Source organism: Giraffa tippelskirchi, chromosome 5 (genome assembly GCF_054371585.1).
Source record: "Giraffa tippelskirchi isolate mGirTip1 chromosome 5, T2T-mGirTip1v1.2.pri, whole genome shotgun sequence".
NCBI classification, from domain to species: domain Eukaryota; kingdom Metazoa; phylum Chordata; class Mammalia; order Artiodactyla; family Giraffidae; genus Giraffa; species Giraffa tippelskirchi.
Window position 1 is genome coordinate 165,133,975 of NC_137279.1, and position 19,903 is coordinate 165,153,877.

Below are 19,903 nucleotides of genomic sequence, written 5' to 3' on the forward strand. Positions count from 1 at the left end.
GTGAATTTATTTCTTACAGTATACATTTTAAGTATTTTAAAAAATAAAAATAGAGTTGCCTTATGACCGGGCCAAATAGGAAAAGGAGTACGTCAAGGCTGTATATTGTCACCCTGCTTATTTAACTTATATGCAGAGTACATCATGAGAAATGCTGGGCTGGAGGAAGCACAGGCTGGAATCAAGATTGCTGGGAGAAATATCAATAACCTCAGATATGTAGATGACACCACCCTTATGGCAGAAAGTGAAGAAGAACTAAAGAGCCTCTTGATGAAAGTGAAAGAGGAGAGTGAAAAAGTTGGCTTAAAGCTCAACATTCAGAAAACTAAGATCATGGCATCTGGTCCCATCACTTCATGGCAAATAGATGGGGAAACAGTGGAAACAGTGTCAGACTTTATTTTGGGGGGCTCCAAAATCACTGCAGATGGTGACTGCAGCCATGAAATTAAAAGACGCTTCCTCCTTGGAAGGAAAGTTATGACCAACCTAGACAGCATATTAAAAAGCAGAGACATTACTTTGCCAACAAAGGTCCATCTAGTCAAGGTTATGGTTTTTCCAGTAGTCATGTATGGATGTGAGAGTTGGATGGTGAAGAAAGCTGAGCGCCAAAGAATTGATGCTTTTGAGCTGTGGTGTTATAGAAGACTCTTGAGAGTCCCTTGGACAGCAAGAAGGTCCAACCAGTCCATCCTAAAGGAGATCAGTCCTGGGTGTTCATTGGAAGGACTGATGTTGAAGCTGAAACTCCAATACTTTGGCCACCTCATGCGAAGAGTTGACTCACTGGAAAAGACGCTAATGCTGGGAAGGATTGGGGGCAGGAGAAGAAGGGGACGACAGAGGATGAGATGGTTGGATGGCATCACCGACTCGATGGACATGGGTTTGGGTAAACTCCGGGAGTTGGTGATGGACAGGGAGGCCTGGCGTGCTGCAATTCATGGGGTCGCAAAGAATCAGACACTACTGAGCAACTGAACTGAACTATGACCGGGCAATACCACTCATGGGCATATATTTAAAGAAAACTCTAATTTGAAAAGATACCCAGTGTTCATAGTACTATTTTCAATAGCCGAGACATGGAAGCAACCTAAATGTCCATCAACAGATGAATGGATAAAGAATATGTGGTATTTATACAGGTGGAATATTATTTAGCCACAAAAAGAACAAAATAATGGCATTTGCAGCAATGTGGATGTACATAGAGATTGTGATATTAAGTGAAATAAGTCAGAAAAAGACAAATATCTCATGATATAATTTATATGTGGAACCTAAAAATGATATAAATGAACTTATTTACAAAACAAAAATAAACTCACAAATATAGAAAACAAACTTATGGCTATCAAAGGGGGTGGTGCCAGTGGGGCAGGGGATAAATTAAGAATTTGAGATGAATATGTACATACTACTATATATAAAGTAGATAACTATTAAGGACCTACCGTGAGGCACAGGGAACTGTACTCAATATCTTATAATAAACAATAATGGAAGACAGTCTGAAAAAGAACATATGTATATATGTATAACTGAATCATTTTATGATACACTTGAAACAAACACAATATTTTAAATTAACTATATTTTGTTAAAATCTCAATAATTACCTTTTAAAAATAGTTTAAAAAAATGAGAAACACTTGAAAGAAAAGGAAATTTCTCTGATTTAATTCAGGGACACCTAGTACAGCTGCGTAGGTTGTATGTTTCACAATTTTGGGGGGTGATATTCATATAAATTACAATGTGTAGTACTAAGTCTAAACAACTGTACATGGTAGGCTTGATTACAATTATTTCAGAGCAGACATCTTTGAAGATAGCCAAATAGACAATTAAAAGCCCACAAGGACTAGAAGAGGTTACACTTAAATTTAGACATCAGGAATGAGTGGGCAGAGATCAGCTGAAGCACTGGCAGGGTTGGGAAAGTAGATGGAAAACAACAGTTCAAGTAGGAGGGACAGAGTGTCTACAGATTTGGCCTAATATTTTTTTTCTTGTCAAAGATTCCAGTTAATGGCAATTATCAAATTTTTAATGTTCCATCCATTGTAAACAACTTTTAAAAACAGATTTTGGCTTAAACTTACTGCTATGGATTTAACATACAAAATGCCCTTTCAAACAAGTGTTAATTTAGCCTTTTAGAATGATGTGCCATTTGCTAAGACCCAGGGCCCAACAGAACTAGATGTTCATAAGAAGTTCTCAGAACAGAACCATGGACACAGGTCTCAAAATCACTTGTTCTTTTCCCCTTGATCTCTTACTAAATCCTCTGTTACAAGCTTTACTACAAGGTAACACTATTTTTCTCTCTTTGTAGCCTTAACGACTGTAAGTTAGTTGAGGGTAGGTCTCTTTTACTTATTTAAATGTGCAGTGGTAGCAGAGTGTTTAGTATAGAGTGGATGCAAATGAACAACAGGCAAATGAGTGAATGAATGGAAAGTATAACAATAGAACAATGGGTTGAGAACCAGGCAGTGTAGTTTCTAGTCTTGAGTCTCCTCTGTGTGACTACTGGAAATGCACTTGGTTACTTCATAGCTCAGTTTTTTATTTTCCTTATTTAACTTAATCTGTTTGATACATCATGTCACATGCTTAGTGAATAAATAAGGCATAGTCTTCCTGACTTCTTATGGGACAGGTGTCAAAGAGTTGCTGAATTCCTAATATGGGCTACCACTTTCATCCTAGCAGATACACACACACACGTCTCAGTGTTGATTCTCATAACCATGCTTTGAGGTAGATATTGTTGTTGTCACTGTCACAAACAAGGTAATTAAGACAAAACCATTAACTGATGTTTCAGGTTACACAGGGTAAGTAACTTGCAAAACAATCAGAGGTTGTCACAGACACAAACCTTTCAAACTCGGCATGTTGCCACTTATTTAAGAAAGTTTAAAACAGTATACACACAGAGGGCATCATCGTTGTTTCAGATATCAGCCCAAAGGCACATATTTGTTTGTTTCTGTATAAAATAGCCAAACCAGTTTTCAGACCAACCCACACAGGATGTGAAGCAACATATTGACTCAAGTATTTATTAAGTAGGGACTAAAAGGTCCAGATTTTGCTGAAGATTGTTTTGTTTTGCTTTTTCCTTGTGACCAGGCAACTAAGAGCAAGTGAAGAAAGTGAAATGCTGGCAGACAGCTTGGCTAAAGTACCAGACTTCTTTGTCATCCAGTCAGACATTGGAAAAAAGTCTGCCTGTTATCTTTGTCTGCTCTCTCCTGCATGAAAAAATACAGGGCTCTTTAGTGGTAAAAGGGGTAGTCTGTTCCTTATTGTTAAAACGGACCCTATATACAAAGGTTATGCAATATTTATAAGAGTTGGGGGGACAAAGAGAGAGATAAAGAATGAATGATTGACTCATAAGAGATTATTTAGATTAAGAATATATCTTGTACATTTTCTAACCACGCAATGTTTGGGAATGCAATGTTTGGTTAGAAAACCCATTTTCTAACCACACAATGTTTGGAAATGCGTGCATGTAGAGTAAATGTGTGGGTGAGTTCAATATATGTGTACATACTTAGTTTTTATTACAAATTGGTGCTCTTCCTTTCTTAGGCATCTTTTTCCTTTTGCCCGTTTGCAAAGAAAAATGTTCTTTTTTCCTCTGTCTTTTTCTTTTTGACTGTCAGGAATCTCAGAACTCATGCCCATGCCCAATTATAAGTATCGCTTGGCCTGGGGTTTCTATTGTAAGGGTTCTCATTTAGACAGGTCTTTTAGTAGCAGACCTCCTCTATGCCTTTTGTTAGAAGCTACAGCAAATCCTTGCTGGAAATATAAAGTATATTCTATTAATAGCCTGGATTCTTCACCCATCCCAGGATGTACATCCTTGCCATTGCTTCATCATGGGTGGAGTGCACTTCTCTCACCCTTTGCTTGCCATTTGGCTATGCAATTTGCTTGGGACAATGACAGAAGGTGGAAATACTGCTGTGCTTAGGTTTTAAGAAGCTTCAATATTTCCAATTTCCCTCTCACACATTGCCATCACCACGAGGATGTGCTCAGGCAGCCCACCGGTCACAGGAGGAGGTTGAGAAGCGCATAGAGCAGAGACACCCTACCTGAGCTCAGCCCAGATCAGCTGTCAGTCAACCTCTGGCAGTCTCATGAGCAACAATAAATTAGTATTGTTTTAAGCCACTGAGTTTTGAAGTAATTTTTTATGTAAGCAAGTTAACCAGCATAAAGAGCTTGGGAAATATTTATATTTTAAATATACAATAGCATATTAAAAAGCAAAGACATCACTTTGCCCACAAAGGTCCATCTAGTCAAACCTATGGTTTTTCCAGTAGTCATGTATGGCTGTGAGAGCTGGACCATAAAGAAAGCTGAATGCCAAAGAACTGATGTTTTTGAACTGTGGTGTTAGAAGAGACTCTTAAGAGTCCCTTTGATTGCAAGGAGATCCAACCATTCAATCCTAACGGAAATGAAACCTGAATATTCATTGGAAAGACTGATACTATAGCTGAAGCTCCACTACTTTGGCCACCCTGTGCAAAGAGCCAACTCATTGGAAAAGACACTGATGTTGGGAAAGATTGAGGGCAGGAGAAAGGGGCGACAGAGGATGAGATGGTCACATGGCATCACTGAAGCAATGGACATGAGTTTGAGCAAACTCCAGGAGATAGTAAAGGACGGGGAAACCTGGCGTACTACAGTCAATGGGGTCGCAAAGAGTCAGACATGACTGAGCGGCTGAACAACAGTAATATGTGCTTACGTGTCGGTTAGTCAATCAGTCACATCCTACTCTGTGTTTATAGTCAATAATAAACTTTTAGTGAATATGTGAAGAGTCTTCTAACTTTCACAAACATATTATTTCATTTCAATATTTTTTAACATTTTGTATTTTTTTACTTAGTCACGCTTTAAAACCGTATTATCAGCTGAGATCACAGAGTATATCCAGTTATATATTTTAATGTCTGATATGTCTATTAAATAGATTAAAAGACAGATAAAACATAGTTTCCGACCTTGTGTGTCACAGAAATCTAAAGAGAGATAGAAAAAATAGAAATATGTTTGAAGTACACATTAAGTATAGAGAATGAAGTGAGTTAGTTTTCATGGGACATCAGGCAAGGGACATTAGGCTTCCCTGATAGCTCAGTTGATAACAAATCTGCCTGCAATGCAGGAGTCTCCGGTTCGATTCTTGGTTTGAGAAGATCCACTGAAAAAGGGATAGGCTACCCACTCCAGCATTCTTGGGCTTCCCTTGTGGCTCAACTGGTAAAGAATCTGCCTACAATGCAGGAGACCTGGGTGTGATCCCTGGGTTGGGAAAATTGTCTGGAGAAAGGAAAAGGCTACCTACTCCAATATTCTGGCCTAGAGAATTCCATGGACTGTATAGTCTATGGGGTTGCAAAGAGTCAGACCGGACTGAGCAACTTTCACTTTATCAGCTAAGAATTCTCAGGGAAGCTTTGCCTGATATCCTTTGAAAACTAACTCACTTCCTTCTCTGTACTTAATGTGAACTTTAAACATATTTCTATTTTTTCTATCTTTCTTTAGATTTCTGTAACACACAAGGTCAGAGACGTTGTTTTATGTGTCTCTTGATCTATTTAAGAGACATATCAGACATTAAAAGTATATATAACTGGATATACTCTGTGATCAATTTCTCATCACTTCACTTGAAGAGAATGTACTATCCAAAAGGATGGCCCTCCAAGGAATATTGAATGTGTTGTTTTTGAAACAGAAATTATTGATGTTGCTAAGGAAACAAAACACAGTATAGTACACACAATATAGTGCAGTGAAACGTAAGTCAACACAAACAACGATCTCAAGCCCACTCTTGGTCCCAGGCTTCAAGATAATAGTTAATGGATGTATCACAATAATCCTGACTTTCAGTGAGTAAGGAAGTGTCAAATTAATTTATTTCCATTGATTGTCAGAGGGTATCAGCTACTTCATGATTCCTAATGATGTAGTGTGAAATAATGTGATAAATGGGATACGCGAATTATTTCCAAAAGTATCCAATAGGCCAGGAGTGGATGGAAATACATGTAGCTCAGTAAAATGACAAATGTACAAAGGACATTTTATTTTTTGCTCTAAACACCATCTACGGATGAAAAACAATGATTTATAATTTCATATGGATATGTGACTTGGAGCACAGAACTAGGAAAGAAACTTATTGACCATAATAAACACAGTAGACCTGTCATAAAATTTGTTACTTTGTCTAGATAAATTACTGTAAAGTGACCCCAGCTTCCTGTCTTGAAATACATAAAGCTAGTGATAGGGCAGGATACAGGTGACACTGACATTTGCATCTTATTCTAAATCATTTGTGAAATGACTGTGGTCTGTAAGATCTGACCAGGATTTTCTGTACTAACAATAAAATAGTCTGAGTGTGGTATGATAATTCTAATAGGAAACATCTATTGAGGTAGGACTGCTCTTAACATTTAGCATGCATTAATCCAAGCTTTAAAATCACTTTTATAATTCCACTGGAGTATAAATATAGCTGTCCTCATAGTCTTCAGCTTTAAAACTGTAAGTAATGTTAACAGTGCCCAGATCTGTATTATATGTCCTACACTAGCGTAGGTTTATTTTGTTTGTTTTTTGGTACTTGTTTTTCTCTGATAAGACTCAGGAATTCTGAAATGTGAAAATAACTCCCTCAATTCTTTATCTTGTAGAATGAATTGAGTGTATTTATTAACAGCACTTATGTGCATAGAATATAGTAATTTGGCATATAATCCATATAACATATTATTCATTTATCACCTTATATGTTTTAAGTAGCTTAATTTTGAACTTAATGATTAGTTTTTTGTTTTTTTTTTTTACAATGGAGATTATAGATATGAATGCAAATTTTATGGTTGGTATCTCTCCTGATGGGTCATTGGTAAAGAACCCTCCTGCCAATGCAGAAGAGAACAGTTTCGATCCTTGGGTCAGGAAGATCTCCTGGAGTAGGAAATGGCAACCCCCTCTGTTATACTTGCCTGGGAAATCCCATGGACAGAGGACTGTGGCAGGCTTCAGTCCATGGGGTTGCAAGAGTCAGACATGACCCATGACTAAACAACCACCAACAACTCATTTAAATCTCACAGCACTCATTGAAGTAGTAATACTATTATCTTAATTTTACAGATAGGATTAGTTAAAATTCACAGTTAATTCCTTTCTCCCCCATTTCTGGTTTACCAATCAGTTGTGAGAGAAAACAAAGAATGAGAGAAACTGACATCAATATGTGATGCTATTGCTAAATATTGATAAGAAATGATAACTTTGATCTAACTTTGAAGATTCAGACTTCATATTTTGTTCCTCCAAGTTCAAATATACACAAAGAATATATATGCAAATATATGCGCAAAGAATGGCACAGCAAATGTAGTATACTATATACTATAAATATAAATATTTGTATGACTAACATTCTTCCTCCACTGACATGAAACACCATCTATGTTACATATGTCGTTGTTCAGTTGCTAAGTTGTGTCTGACTCTTTGCAACCATATGGACTGCAGCATGCTAGGCTTTCCTGTCCTTTGCTATATCCTGGAGTTTGCTCAAACTCATATCCAGTGAGTTGGTGATTCCATCCAAACATCTCATCCTCTGTCACCCATATGTAATTCTCATCAACTAAAAATCTGTTTCTGATCTTTCTAATTAGTTCCATTACCATACATGTCTATTTCTGGGCACATTCCACACTGTTTTAGTGACTGTGCATCTGTGTGTGCTCAGTCACTCAGTCATCTCTGACTCTTTGAAATCCCATCACCAGGCTCCTCTCCTACTCCTCTGTCCATGGAATTTTCCAGGCAAGAATACTGGAGTGGGTTGCCATCTCCTATCCCAGCAGATCTTCCTGACCCAGTGATTAAACCCACATCTCTTGCATCTCCTTCATTGGCAGGCAGATTCTTGTTTTAATGGCTACAACTTTAAAATGTATCTTTGCAAAATGAAAATACTGTATAGTTCATTTACAATATTGGGTTAGTTGCAGGTGTATAACAGTTCAGTTCAGTTCAGTTCAGTTGCTCAGTTGTGTCCGACTTTTTGCGACCCCATGAATCGCAGCAAGCCAGGCCTCCCTGTCCATCACCAACTCCTGGAGTCTACCCAAACCCATGTCCATCGAGTCAGTGATGCCATCCAACCATCTCATCCTCTGTTGTCCCCTTCTCCTCTTGCCCCCAGTCCTTCCCAGTATTAGGGTCTTCTCCAATGAGTCAACTCTTTTCATGAGGTGGCCAAAGTATTGGAGTTTCAGCTTCAACATCAGTCCTTCCAATGAACATATCTCAACATAATAAAAGCCATTTACAGCAAACCCCAGCCAACACAATACTCCATGGTAAAAGCCTTCCTTCTAAACTCAGGAAAAGACAAGGATACCCACTCTCAACACTTCTCATCAATACAGTATTGGAAGTCCTAGCCATAACAATCAGAGAAGATAAAGAAATAAAAGTATCCAAATTGGAAGGAAAGAGGTCAAATGTTTCTTTACACCTGGCAGGACAAATGCAATCACATTCTTCTTCATTAAATTATCTTGGCTATCCTATGTTCTTAATCTCCCATTTGGATTTTATGGTTATCTTGCAAAATTTCATTTTTTAAAAACCTATAAAATTCATTGAATATATATATATGTATACATATACATATACATGCTAACATCCCCATATATATATGAAATTTATAAACCTGCTTGAAAAATTGAAAAGTCTCCAACATATACTACATATGTCTTATAAGACAAAGACAACACTAAAACAAATACTACAGAAAAGTTATTAAAGATATATCAGATAAGAAAAGTCCAACAAGATGAATCTTGTACTTAAAATGAGCTGCAGTGCTAATACTATGAATGTAAATAAGTCCATGCCCATATACGTCAAAAATACAAAAATTTAAAGCTCAACAGAGTAAAAAAAATAAATTACCTACAAAAATGGCAATTGTTCTGATAGCAGATTTCTTATCAACAAGAACAAAGAACAAAGACAATAGAATAATATCTTCAACATTATGAAGGACACAACAGTCTTAAAATAAGATATATATAACATAAAATTATTATTCAAAAATAATGATTAAAAATAAAATGTTATGCATATGAAGGCTAAGATATTTACTAAAACAAGTGGTAAAAACTATAGTTCAGCAGGAAGAAAGGATTTATCCTGGGAATATGAAAATAGTATAACAAAATATTAATGAGACTTGTTTTGGAAAAACACGTGGACACAGATAAGTCCTGATTATTCAATAAATATCATAAAGTTGGCAGTGCTTTAAAAATTAATTTGTAAATATGATATTGATTAAAAATGTGATACCTTTTAAAAAGATTAAATTTGGCAAGATAACCATAAGATCCAAAAGGGAGATTAGATAGGAGGATAGCCAAGACAATTTGAAGAAGAAGAATGTGATTGCACTTGTCCTACCAGATGTTTGACATCCTGGAATGGGCAGTCAAATGGGCCTTAGGAAGCATCACCACAAACAAAGCTCGTGGAGGTGATGGAATTCCAGCTGAGCTAGGATTTTAGGGTTCAAATCCTAGAAGATAAGGCTGTTAAAGTGCTGCACTCAACATGCCAGCACATTTGGAAAACTCATCAGTGGCCACAGGACTGGAAAATGTCAGTTTTCCTTCCAATCCCCAAATAGAGGCAGTGGAAAAAAATGCTCACATTATTGCAAAATTGCACTCGTCTCATACATTAGCAAAGTAATGTTCAAAATTCCCCAAGCTAGACTTCATAAGTACATGAACCAAGAACTTCCAGATGTTCAAGCTGGATTGAGAAAAGCCAGAGGAACCAGAGATCAAATTGCCAACATCTGTTGGATCATAGAAAAGCAAGAGAATTCCAGAAAAACATATACTTCTGCTTCACTGACTACAGTAAAGCCTTTGACTGTGTGGGTCACAACAAAGTGCGGAACATTCTTAAAGAGTTGGGAATACCAGACTACCTTACCTGCCTCCTGAGAAATCTGTATGCAAGTCAAGAAGCAACAGTTAGAACTGAACATGGAACAACGGATTGGTTCCAAATTGGGAAAGAAGTTTGTCAAGACTGTACATTGTCACCCTGCTTATTTAACTTATATGCAGAGTACATCATGCAAAATGCCAGGCTGGATGAAACACAAGCTGGAATCAAGATTGCCAGGAGGAATATCAATAACCTCAGATATGCAGATGACACCATACTTATGGCAGAAAGTGAAAAGGAACTAAATAACTTCTTGATGAAAGTGAAAGAGGAGAGTAAAAAGCTGGCTTAAAATTCAACATTCAAAAAATGAAGATCATAGCATCCAGTCCCATCACTTCATGGCAAATAGATGGGGAAACAATATAAACAGTGACAGACTTTATTTTCTTGAGCTCCAAAATCACAGCAGATGGTGACTGCAGCCATGAAATTAAAAGACGATTGCTCCTTGGAAGAAAATTTATGCCAAACCTAGATAGCATATTAAAAAGCAGACACATTACTTTGCCAACAAAGATCTGTCTAGTTAAAGCTATGGTTTTCCAGTAGTCATGTATGGATGTGAGAGTTGGGCCATAAAGAAGGCTGAGTGCTGAAGAATTCATGCTTTTGAACTGTGGTGTTGGAGAAGACTCTTGAGAGTACCTTGGACTGCAAGGAGTTCAAACCAGTCAATATAAAGGAATCAGTCCTTAATATTCATTGAAAGGACTGATGCTGAAGCTGAAGCTCCAATACTTTGGCCACCTGATGTGAACCATTGACTCATTAGAAATGACCAGATGCTGTGAAAGATTGAAGATAGGAGGAGAAGGGAAAGACAAAGGACAAGATGGTTGGATGGCATCACCAACGCAATGGGCATGAGTTTGAGCCGGCTCCAGGAGGTGGTGGACAGGGAAGCCTGGCGAGCTGCAGTCTGTGGGGCTGCAAACAGTTGGATATGACTGAGCGACTGAACAACAACATACCAGGTGTTAAGAATTATTTTATCTCTTTCCTTCCAACTTGGAACTTTCCTTCCAACATTTTATTTGTTTTTCTTGTCTGATTCTATTGCTAGGACTTCCAATACTGTGTTGAATACAAGTGTTGAGAGTGGGCATCCTTGTCTTTTCCTGAATTTAGAAGGAAGGCTTTCACCATGGCGTATTATGTTGGCCTTGGGTTTGCTGTAAATAGCTTTTATAATGTTAAGATATGTTCCCTCTATACCCACTTTGGTGTTAAGTTTCTCTTTTTTTATCATGAATGCATATTGAATTTTATCAACTGCTATTTCTTCATCTATTGAGATGATCATGTGGTTTTTGTGCGTGAGTGAGTGAAAGTCACTCAGTCATGCCCGACTCTTTGTGACCCAATGGACTACATAGTCCATGGAATTCTCTAGGTCAGAATACTGGTGTGGGTAGCCTTTCCCTTCTCCAGGGGATCTTCCCAACCCAGGAATTGAACCCAGGTCTCCTGCATTGCAGGCAGATTCTTTACCAGCTGAGCCACAGGGAAAGCGGTTTTTGTATGGCTTCCCAAATGGTGCTAGTGGTAAAAGGAATCCACCTGCCAATGCAGGAGACCTAAGAGATGTGTGATAGATCCTTGGCTTGGGAAGATCCCCTGAGGAGGAAATGGCAACCCACTGTAGTATTCTTGTCTGGGAAATCCCATGGACAGAGGAGCCTGGAAGGCTATAGTCCATAAGGTTGCAAAGAGTTGGACACTACTGAAGTGACTTAACATGCACAAGCAGGCATGTGTGTGTGTGTGTGTATACATATACATATATATATATATATATATATATATATATATATATATAACTATATTCTTAGTTATATCATTATTTCTGTATTCAATGTTGTCCAAAGTAGAGTTTCACCTTTTTAGTAAGGATTTTAAAATGAATTCCAATAGCTATATTTATACACAACACCAAAGGCATGATACATGAAAGAATGATTAAAAACAAGAGAACAGGCTCAAATTGGTATAGCACATGTGAAACTGCACATCCCCAAAGCAAGACTTAAAGTTTCAGCTCTCCCCAAAATGAAATCTCAAACCAGTGAATCAGAAATTGCCTGATCAGTAATAGGTAATTTGTTTGATAGACCTCTGCCATTCCCTAAAGAAAAGGAATCTTGCAATAAATAATCTACTGTTTGGCTTAGTATAACTTTCTTGTTCCTACTCCTTTTTGCCTATGAAAGTCTTTTATTTTGTACAACTACTTGAGAACTCCTTTCTATCTGCTAGATTGGGTGCTGCCTGATTCATGAATTATTGAACAGAGCCAATAAGGCCTTTAAAATTTACTCAATAGCATTTTTTTAACAGAAGTAATTGATAAAGTAGACTTTATTAAAATTCAAACTTCTGCTGTACAAAAGACAAGGTAGTCCACAGGGTCACAGAGAGTTGGAGACGACTTAGCGACTGAACAACAACATAGTTGTGAGCATTAATTGTGTCACTGTACTCAATAAATGTTTCTTGTTAGTACTAATAATGATTACATAACTCTATATGCAGTGAGAGTCACTGAGGCTTTAGGCAGAGAAGTAACATGGCACATTCAAATTCAGCAAGCATTTAAGTACCACCTGACGCCAGTTATACATGCTGAGAATAGAGTAGTAATCAAGAGATGTAATCCCTACTCTGCTGGAGCACATATTCTAGTGGGAGAGATACAAGGAACAAGTAAGAAGACTTATCTTTTAGAAACATCACTGTGTTTGGAGTGTGGTGAACAAATTAGAGTGGCAGGTTGCGTGTGCACTAAACCAGGAAAAAGATACAAAGGCTTGTACCAGGGGCAGTGATGGTAGGGATGTAGAGGAGAATATGGATTTGTGAATATTTTAGGGGTAAAATAGCAGTTTTTGGTACATAACCAAGCATGGAAGGGCAGGAGCATGAAAGAGAGGAAGACTATGGAATGAATCCCAAGTTTCCGATGTTTCTAATTTGGGTGACAGCAGATGGTGGCATCAAGATTGGTAATGGCAGAAGAATAACTTTTGGGGGATAAAAGAGTTCAATTTTCTACCTGTTGACTTTGTGGTACCTATGGGATACCTAACTATATTTGCTTGGTAACTAGTTCAATGTCTGCTATTTGTCACAAAGCAGGAGAGCTGGATATCCTTTGTTTGTTTGCCCTTTCATATCCACCACCTATGAAACTGAGTTCCTGGAAAGGTTGAACCTGTATGATTGTATTAATAGGCTTCCTTTTGTCCCATTTCTGCATGAATTTTGTCAAGGAGGACAATGGTAAGAGATTAGGAGGAGAGACAGTAAGGTCAGAGTACTTATTCCCTAGGCTTCTTCCCATCTGTAGGTCGGCTGCATCCCTTGGCACAGGCCAAAATTTCTGTTTTGTTAGTCTCTCCTTTTCCCTGTCTCAGGTTTTCGTAACATTCTCCCTTTGCCCCTTTAGGGGTGGTAATGAACCTTGCAACCATTGTATTCAGGATTACACTAGTTCCTCCTGGGCTCCCTACACTCACTGTGCTTCTGTACATCCTCTCTATATTCATTTATTTTTCAAATCACCCAATTTGCATGCTCTGAGTATTTTCTGCTGGGACTCTGACTGATGTAGCAGATATTTAGTAAGTAATTATTGAACAAACAATTACAAATGAATATATAGATGGGTGGATAAATCTGTGTTTGAGGAAATGAATCCTTACTTGGCTATTTGGTGAATAATAACCATCATGAGACTTTTGAGGAGTCAGTGCAGAGAAGAAGGAGAAGGATGCATTATCTGACTGGGGTGAGAAAGGACTTGGATAGCAGCAGTGCACTGGGTGGAAGGAAATTCCAAGGTGCAGTGGATAATGTTGGCAAGGTACATTATTAAGTTATTCAGGAATTTCCTCTCACCTAGTAAGAAAATATATTGCTCTTAGGGGATGAGGGGTGAGGTGGGAGAAGAATCAAAGGTAGAATTAAGGAAGTTAAAAACAACACACCCGCATTTCTTAATTAGCTTCAAGGGGGGATTATTGCCAAGTGTAATGATGCAGAAGTTGGAATATCTTTATTCCTCAGCGGGGGGAAATAATTTCTCCTTCCACCACATCTTTTCATCCATTTTAATTGGCTTATATTTGTTCAGAAACCTAGGCAATTCCAAACCAAATAGCTTACTTTCCCTATAACATGACCAAAATAACTGCAAAAGATTGGATGTGCTTCCATTAAACAAACTTGGCAAGAAGTATTTACCACATAAAATATGGGTCACTCTCTCTTTCTGCTCAGAACTGTAGGCCACATCTTTCAAAATGCAGTGAAAGTTTTAGAATAGTTGAAACTGGCCCTATAAATATCCTTCTAGGTATTCCTAAAGTAAGCAAAGAAGAAAGGAGACCCATGTAACAGCTGTATAAGATGGTGTCCAGATTCTTGCCAAGAATACAGAACAAATAGCCACCACCTTTACTCCCACACCACCCACCCACCCCCTTTAAAAACACCAGTGGGGTGATGCAATTAGCTGAATAAAAACACACCATATGAAAAATTATTAAGGTAATGGATCTCTCACTATCTCGAATATAGTGATGGTTTCACAGGTATATATACATGTCAAAACGTATTAATTTGTACACTTTAAATACTTGCGATTTACTTTCTGACAATTATATCTCAGTAAACTTGTTTAAAACAAACAAAATGAAAAGAACACCTAATAAAATAGGAGGGTGATCATGCTAGAAAACTAAATGTTGGAAACTTATGTAATAATTTCTTGGATAGACCTAGAATACACACATACACACACACACACACACACACACACACACACACACACACACACACACACACACACACACACACACACACACACACACACACACACACACACACACACACACTCTGCCAGAGCGGTCCTTGAAGAATGTAAGTCAAATCACGTCCCTTTCTGCTCAAGATCCTCCAGTGGTTCCCATTTCTCCTTGAGTCAGATTCAAAGCCCTCATAGTCCCCCAGTAATGCCATTAGGCCCTATACTCTCTAGCCCATGTGACTTTTCCAGCTTTGTCATCCATTCCTTTTCCCTCTTCAGGCACATTAGTCTCCTTGTCTTTTTTGATCTAGCATGGCAAGCTTATCTCCAAGCCTTTGTACTTGCTGTTTCCTCTGCCTGAAATGTTTCTTCTGGTCCCCAGTGTGCACATGGGGTTTACTCTGGCTCCTATTCCTCTAGGTTGTTATTCAAATTTTACCTCCTATAGAGGCCTCCTCTGACTTCCCTATTGGCAGTGACACTCTCCTGCTCTCATCTGGGTCCCAGAGCTTCCTATTTTCTTCCCTGCTTTATTTTTCTCCATCATCTGACATTCTCTATAGTTTACTTATTTTTAATTTTCTTCCCATACTCCCACTACAATATAAACTCTCCAAAGATACGGATTATTGTTTGTTTTGTTTACAATAGCACCTGTATATAGGTAGCTACTCAATAAAATTTTGCTTAGAGAATAATTCATTCATTCAAAGAAAAAAACTTAGATTAATATGGATTTTATGTGTAAAAATAAATACACTATGTAAAAGTTAGAGGGATAGCTTGGCATCCATTGGAATCATGCTAAAATTACTTTATCCCCTTCTAAAAATTCTCCAGTGAGATATGTCATTCTTCAACTTATGCAATAAAGAAAATATGGAAATGTTAAAATTAATCTAATTCAGTCATATATTTGAAGGGTCTTTACATCTCATCCCATCTTAACATGAATATATCCAGTATTGAGTAACTTACTGTTCATTTATTTAAAATTAATAGACTTTGGGTAAAGCAGATTGCCTTCCATAATATGAGTAGGCCTTATCCAATCTGTTGAAGGCCTTAAAAGAGGTCTCCTAATCAAGAAGGGCTACTGCCTGCAGACTGCCTTCAAAATCTAGACTATAAGATCAACTCTTCATTGGGTTTTCAAGCTGCCAACCTGCCCTGCAAATTTTAAACTTACCAGGCCATACAATTGTGTGAGCCAATTCTATAAAAAAAAAACCCACTCTCTTTCCCCCCTGAAGCTAGTTAATAAATGTGTATTGCTATTAACGTTGAGAAAAAGAGAAATATAGAGATAGGTAGGTAGGTAGACAGACGACACATCTTCTATTAGTTCTGTTTCTGTGTAGAACTCTAACACAGTTTCTAAATCTATGTTCTGAACCAGGCACTAGTCTAAGCGCTAGGATATGATGGTGAACAAGACGGCTTAGCGTCCAGTGAAAAGGAGTCAATAAGTTATACAAAGTTTGGTTAGTGTTATAAAGTGAAATGAACAATGTACCATAAGAAACTCTAATAGGAACAATGGAGACAAGGAAGGCCTCACTGTAGTCCCAAATAATGTACTGGGGACTTCCCTGGCTGAAACTCAGCACTCCCAATGCAGGGGGCCCAGATTCAATCCCTGATCAGGGAACTAGATCCCACATACCGCAACTAAGATTTCATGTGCCACAGCAAAGATCCCGTGTGCCACAACTAAGACCTGCTGCAGCCAGGTAAATAAATAAATATTTTTTTTAAAGAAATGATGCTATCAGTGATGGCAGAAGAGAAGGCAGAAAGAGGTGTGGTGTCTGCCAAGTTATCTTACTCCACCCTTGTATGACTTGTACAGAGGTAGTGTTCCATGTTTCCTAAGAGTGAAGTTCCAATCTCTGTCATCTATTTCCCATGTGACATTAAGTAAGTTATGTAATAATGCTCTCTGCTTCCCCGGATCTGTAAAATGTGGATAATAACAGCACATAACCCATAGGGTTGTTACGATATTAATTGAGATAATTTAGAGAGACCATGTGGTCAGTTTCTGCAACATTAACAGTGATCAATAACAGCTGACCAAATTGCTACCTTTTAAAAACTGGGTGGAAATCTATATCTCTGTAATTTTCATCTGTTGCTTTATTTCCTATCCTCTGAAGCCAAATAGAACTGGTCTACTGCCTCTTTTGCATGACATCCCTTCCTATATTTAGAGTGACCATCATATTCCAGCACCAGGCTTGGCTCCCAATCTCCTCTCTCAGTTAAACATCCTAGTTCCCTCTCTGTTCCTCCCTGTCTGGGTTGCTCTCCACCGAGTGTAGTTGGGGAGCCTCTACTCTTCTTTGCGTGCTTTCCAGAACTGCCCCTTGTGCTAAGTTTCTGGAGCCAACGGAGAGGAATGTAGTACTATCACCTTCCTTGTTCTGGACCTGGCAGTGCTGTCTGTGCGGCCTCAATGGACTGCATTGCAGACCCCAAATCCTAGGCTAGGTGATCTGGTGAGTACACATTCTGCCTTGACCTCTAGGAGAATTCAGTCTTAAAGATTTATTTTCTCTCCCACTTGAGGAAAATAATCATTTTATTTATTTATTGTGTTTATTTACTTATTTATTATGGTTCCATTAATTTGGGGATATAAGAATTCTGATCACATTATCACCTATTTAAATACAGCTGTAGACTCCTTTTGTGCCTATAAGAGGCAAACTCTTAATAATTATGACCAACATATAAATCCAGTCTATAATATGTGAGGCAGAGAGTTCTCTGCACTTTACAGATATTAATGCACTTAACTCCTCACCAACTGATGTGGGAGATGCTCTAAGAGTATCTGCATTTTACAGATGAGGGAAGTGAGGCTCAGAGAGGAACTGGCTGCTGCTGCTAAGTCGCTTCAGTCGTGTCCGACTCTGTGCGACCCCATAGACAGCAGCCCACCAGGCTCCCCCGTCCCTGGGATTCTCCAGGCAGGAATGCTAGAGTGGGTTGCCATTTCCTTCTCCAATGCATGAAAATGAAAAGTGAAAGTGAAGTTGCTCAGTCGTGTCCGACTCTTAGCAACCCCATGGACTGCAGCCTACCAGGCTCCTCCATCCATGGGATTTTCCAGGCAAGAGTACTGGAGTGGGTTGCCATTTCCTTCTCTGCAGAAGGTGGCAATTGCTGATAAAAGAATGAAGAAGAGATTGTTTTTCTTTCATTCATTTCCAGAAAATCAATATACAGGAACTTCCAAGAATCCAGGGCAAAAACAAATGCAAGAGATAGACCTAAACCAAACCACAGATAAAAGAGAAAACCTTCTTAGCTGATTATTAGCCTAGAAATACTTTTAAAGACTTCTTCATTGGAACCTTGGTATAATATTTCTTATTGTAATACAGAGCTCTGCTACAGTCTCATTCTTACAACCGTTTTCTTACTTCATTTCCTTTGCTGATATTTCCATGATCCTAAGTTTGTGCAACTTCTTTTTTGGTGCCATGTGTGTATTTGGGGCTCTTAGCCAATTGCAAAAGTGCCCTGTTTTGAATATTTACACTGAAGTCAGCAGTACCATTTTTTTAATGGAGTAGGTGCATGAAAATTTTGGTTACAATTTCCTGAACCAGGAAAGCCAGACATCAGGGATGGCAATTCAGTAGTAAAGGACTTGTTAAGTATTCTGTTGACTGACTGACTTAATAAGAAAGCCACTATAGGTAGAGAGGTCCTCAAAATTCAGTGGGTAAAAATCATCTATGGAATTTGCTTACAGTGCAGATTCCCAGGCCCTAAGCTCCCAGAGATTCTGATTCACTATATCTGGGGTGGGGCTCAGGAATGACAATTTTTAATCAAATGCCCTAGGTGATTCTGCTGCAAGTGGCTGTCAGACTACACACTGAGAAAAGCCACTGGGATGCAAAGGGCTTGAACTGCAATTTTTTTTTAATCTAACTCCACACTAAGTAGGCTTTAAACTTGGGCAGCTTTCTTAAATTCCTTGAGCCTCAAATTCTTTTCTGTTAAAAGGAGACAATAATATATACCTCCACACTACTAGATCATCAGGCCACGTTTCCATGGGGATAGAAGCTTCAGTCATAGTCTGTGTATGTCACTGAATTTGGCAGCCATGTTGTTGAGGAAGGATGGTAGAGAATTCACTCTTATACCACTTTCATAAAAAAAAAAAGAAGTTCATAGACCCCAAAACCATGCTAAAAAAGCTCAAATATCTCTGACAAGCTTAATTACCATAAAGAACTACTACAAATAATTAAATGTGGATTTATTTGCAAATTTAGTTGAAATGGTTACATTTCAGGAAGAATGTAACTTACCAAAGTAGACGTAAGGAACAATAGAAATCTAAAATAAACCAATGGGCATTAAAGAAAGTTGAAGTGCAATCTAAATGATTCCTATGTGAAGGAAGAACATGTCCAGACCCAGAAATACTAAATAAAATATGAACATGTAGATTTGAGGGCTTTTGTCTTTTTACAAAGACATCATGAGCAAGTAATATTTACTCAGGAAGCAGGAACAGTTCACCACCAAAAAAATCTATTATACAGTATATTACACTGATATAAAAGAAAAATAATAAACAACCACCTCAGTAGATATAGAATAAACATTAATGTTCCCTCAAAATGAAAAAAAGGAATCCTAATCAACTCTGATTACAAAGTAACTTATTTAATCTGATGAAAGTATCTATCAAACATACCAAATATTGTGCCAGATGATGAAACAATAGAACTATTTCTGCCTCTAATTAATGTTATAGTAAAGAGTCCTACACAATTAGATTAAAAGAGAAGATGAAAAAATAGGAATACAAAAATTGTAAAGGAAGAGAGATAACTGTCTTTTTTGGAGACAGCATCATTATCTTACAAAAACTCTAAAGAGATCCATAGACACAATATTAGTCTCCACTCCTTTCCCAACCACAAATACAAAGGTGAA

The 19,903-nt window shown here is 37.9% G+C and overlaps 1 protein-coding gene across 1 annotated transcript in view; it reads right to left on the reverse strand.

The window, feature by feature from the left end:
• The window catches only part of LOC145504381 (uncharacterized), a 234,473-nt gene that overhangs the window by 50,076 nt on the left and 164,494 nt on the right, over positions 1 to 19,903 (reverse strand). The window contains exon 6 of the mRNA XM_081484995.1: positions 1,464 to 1,520. Coding sequence (XP_081341121.1) covers positions 1,464 to 1,520 — 57 coding nt within the window. The remainder of the gene's footprint in view (positions 1 to 1,463; positions 1,521 to 19,903) is intronic.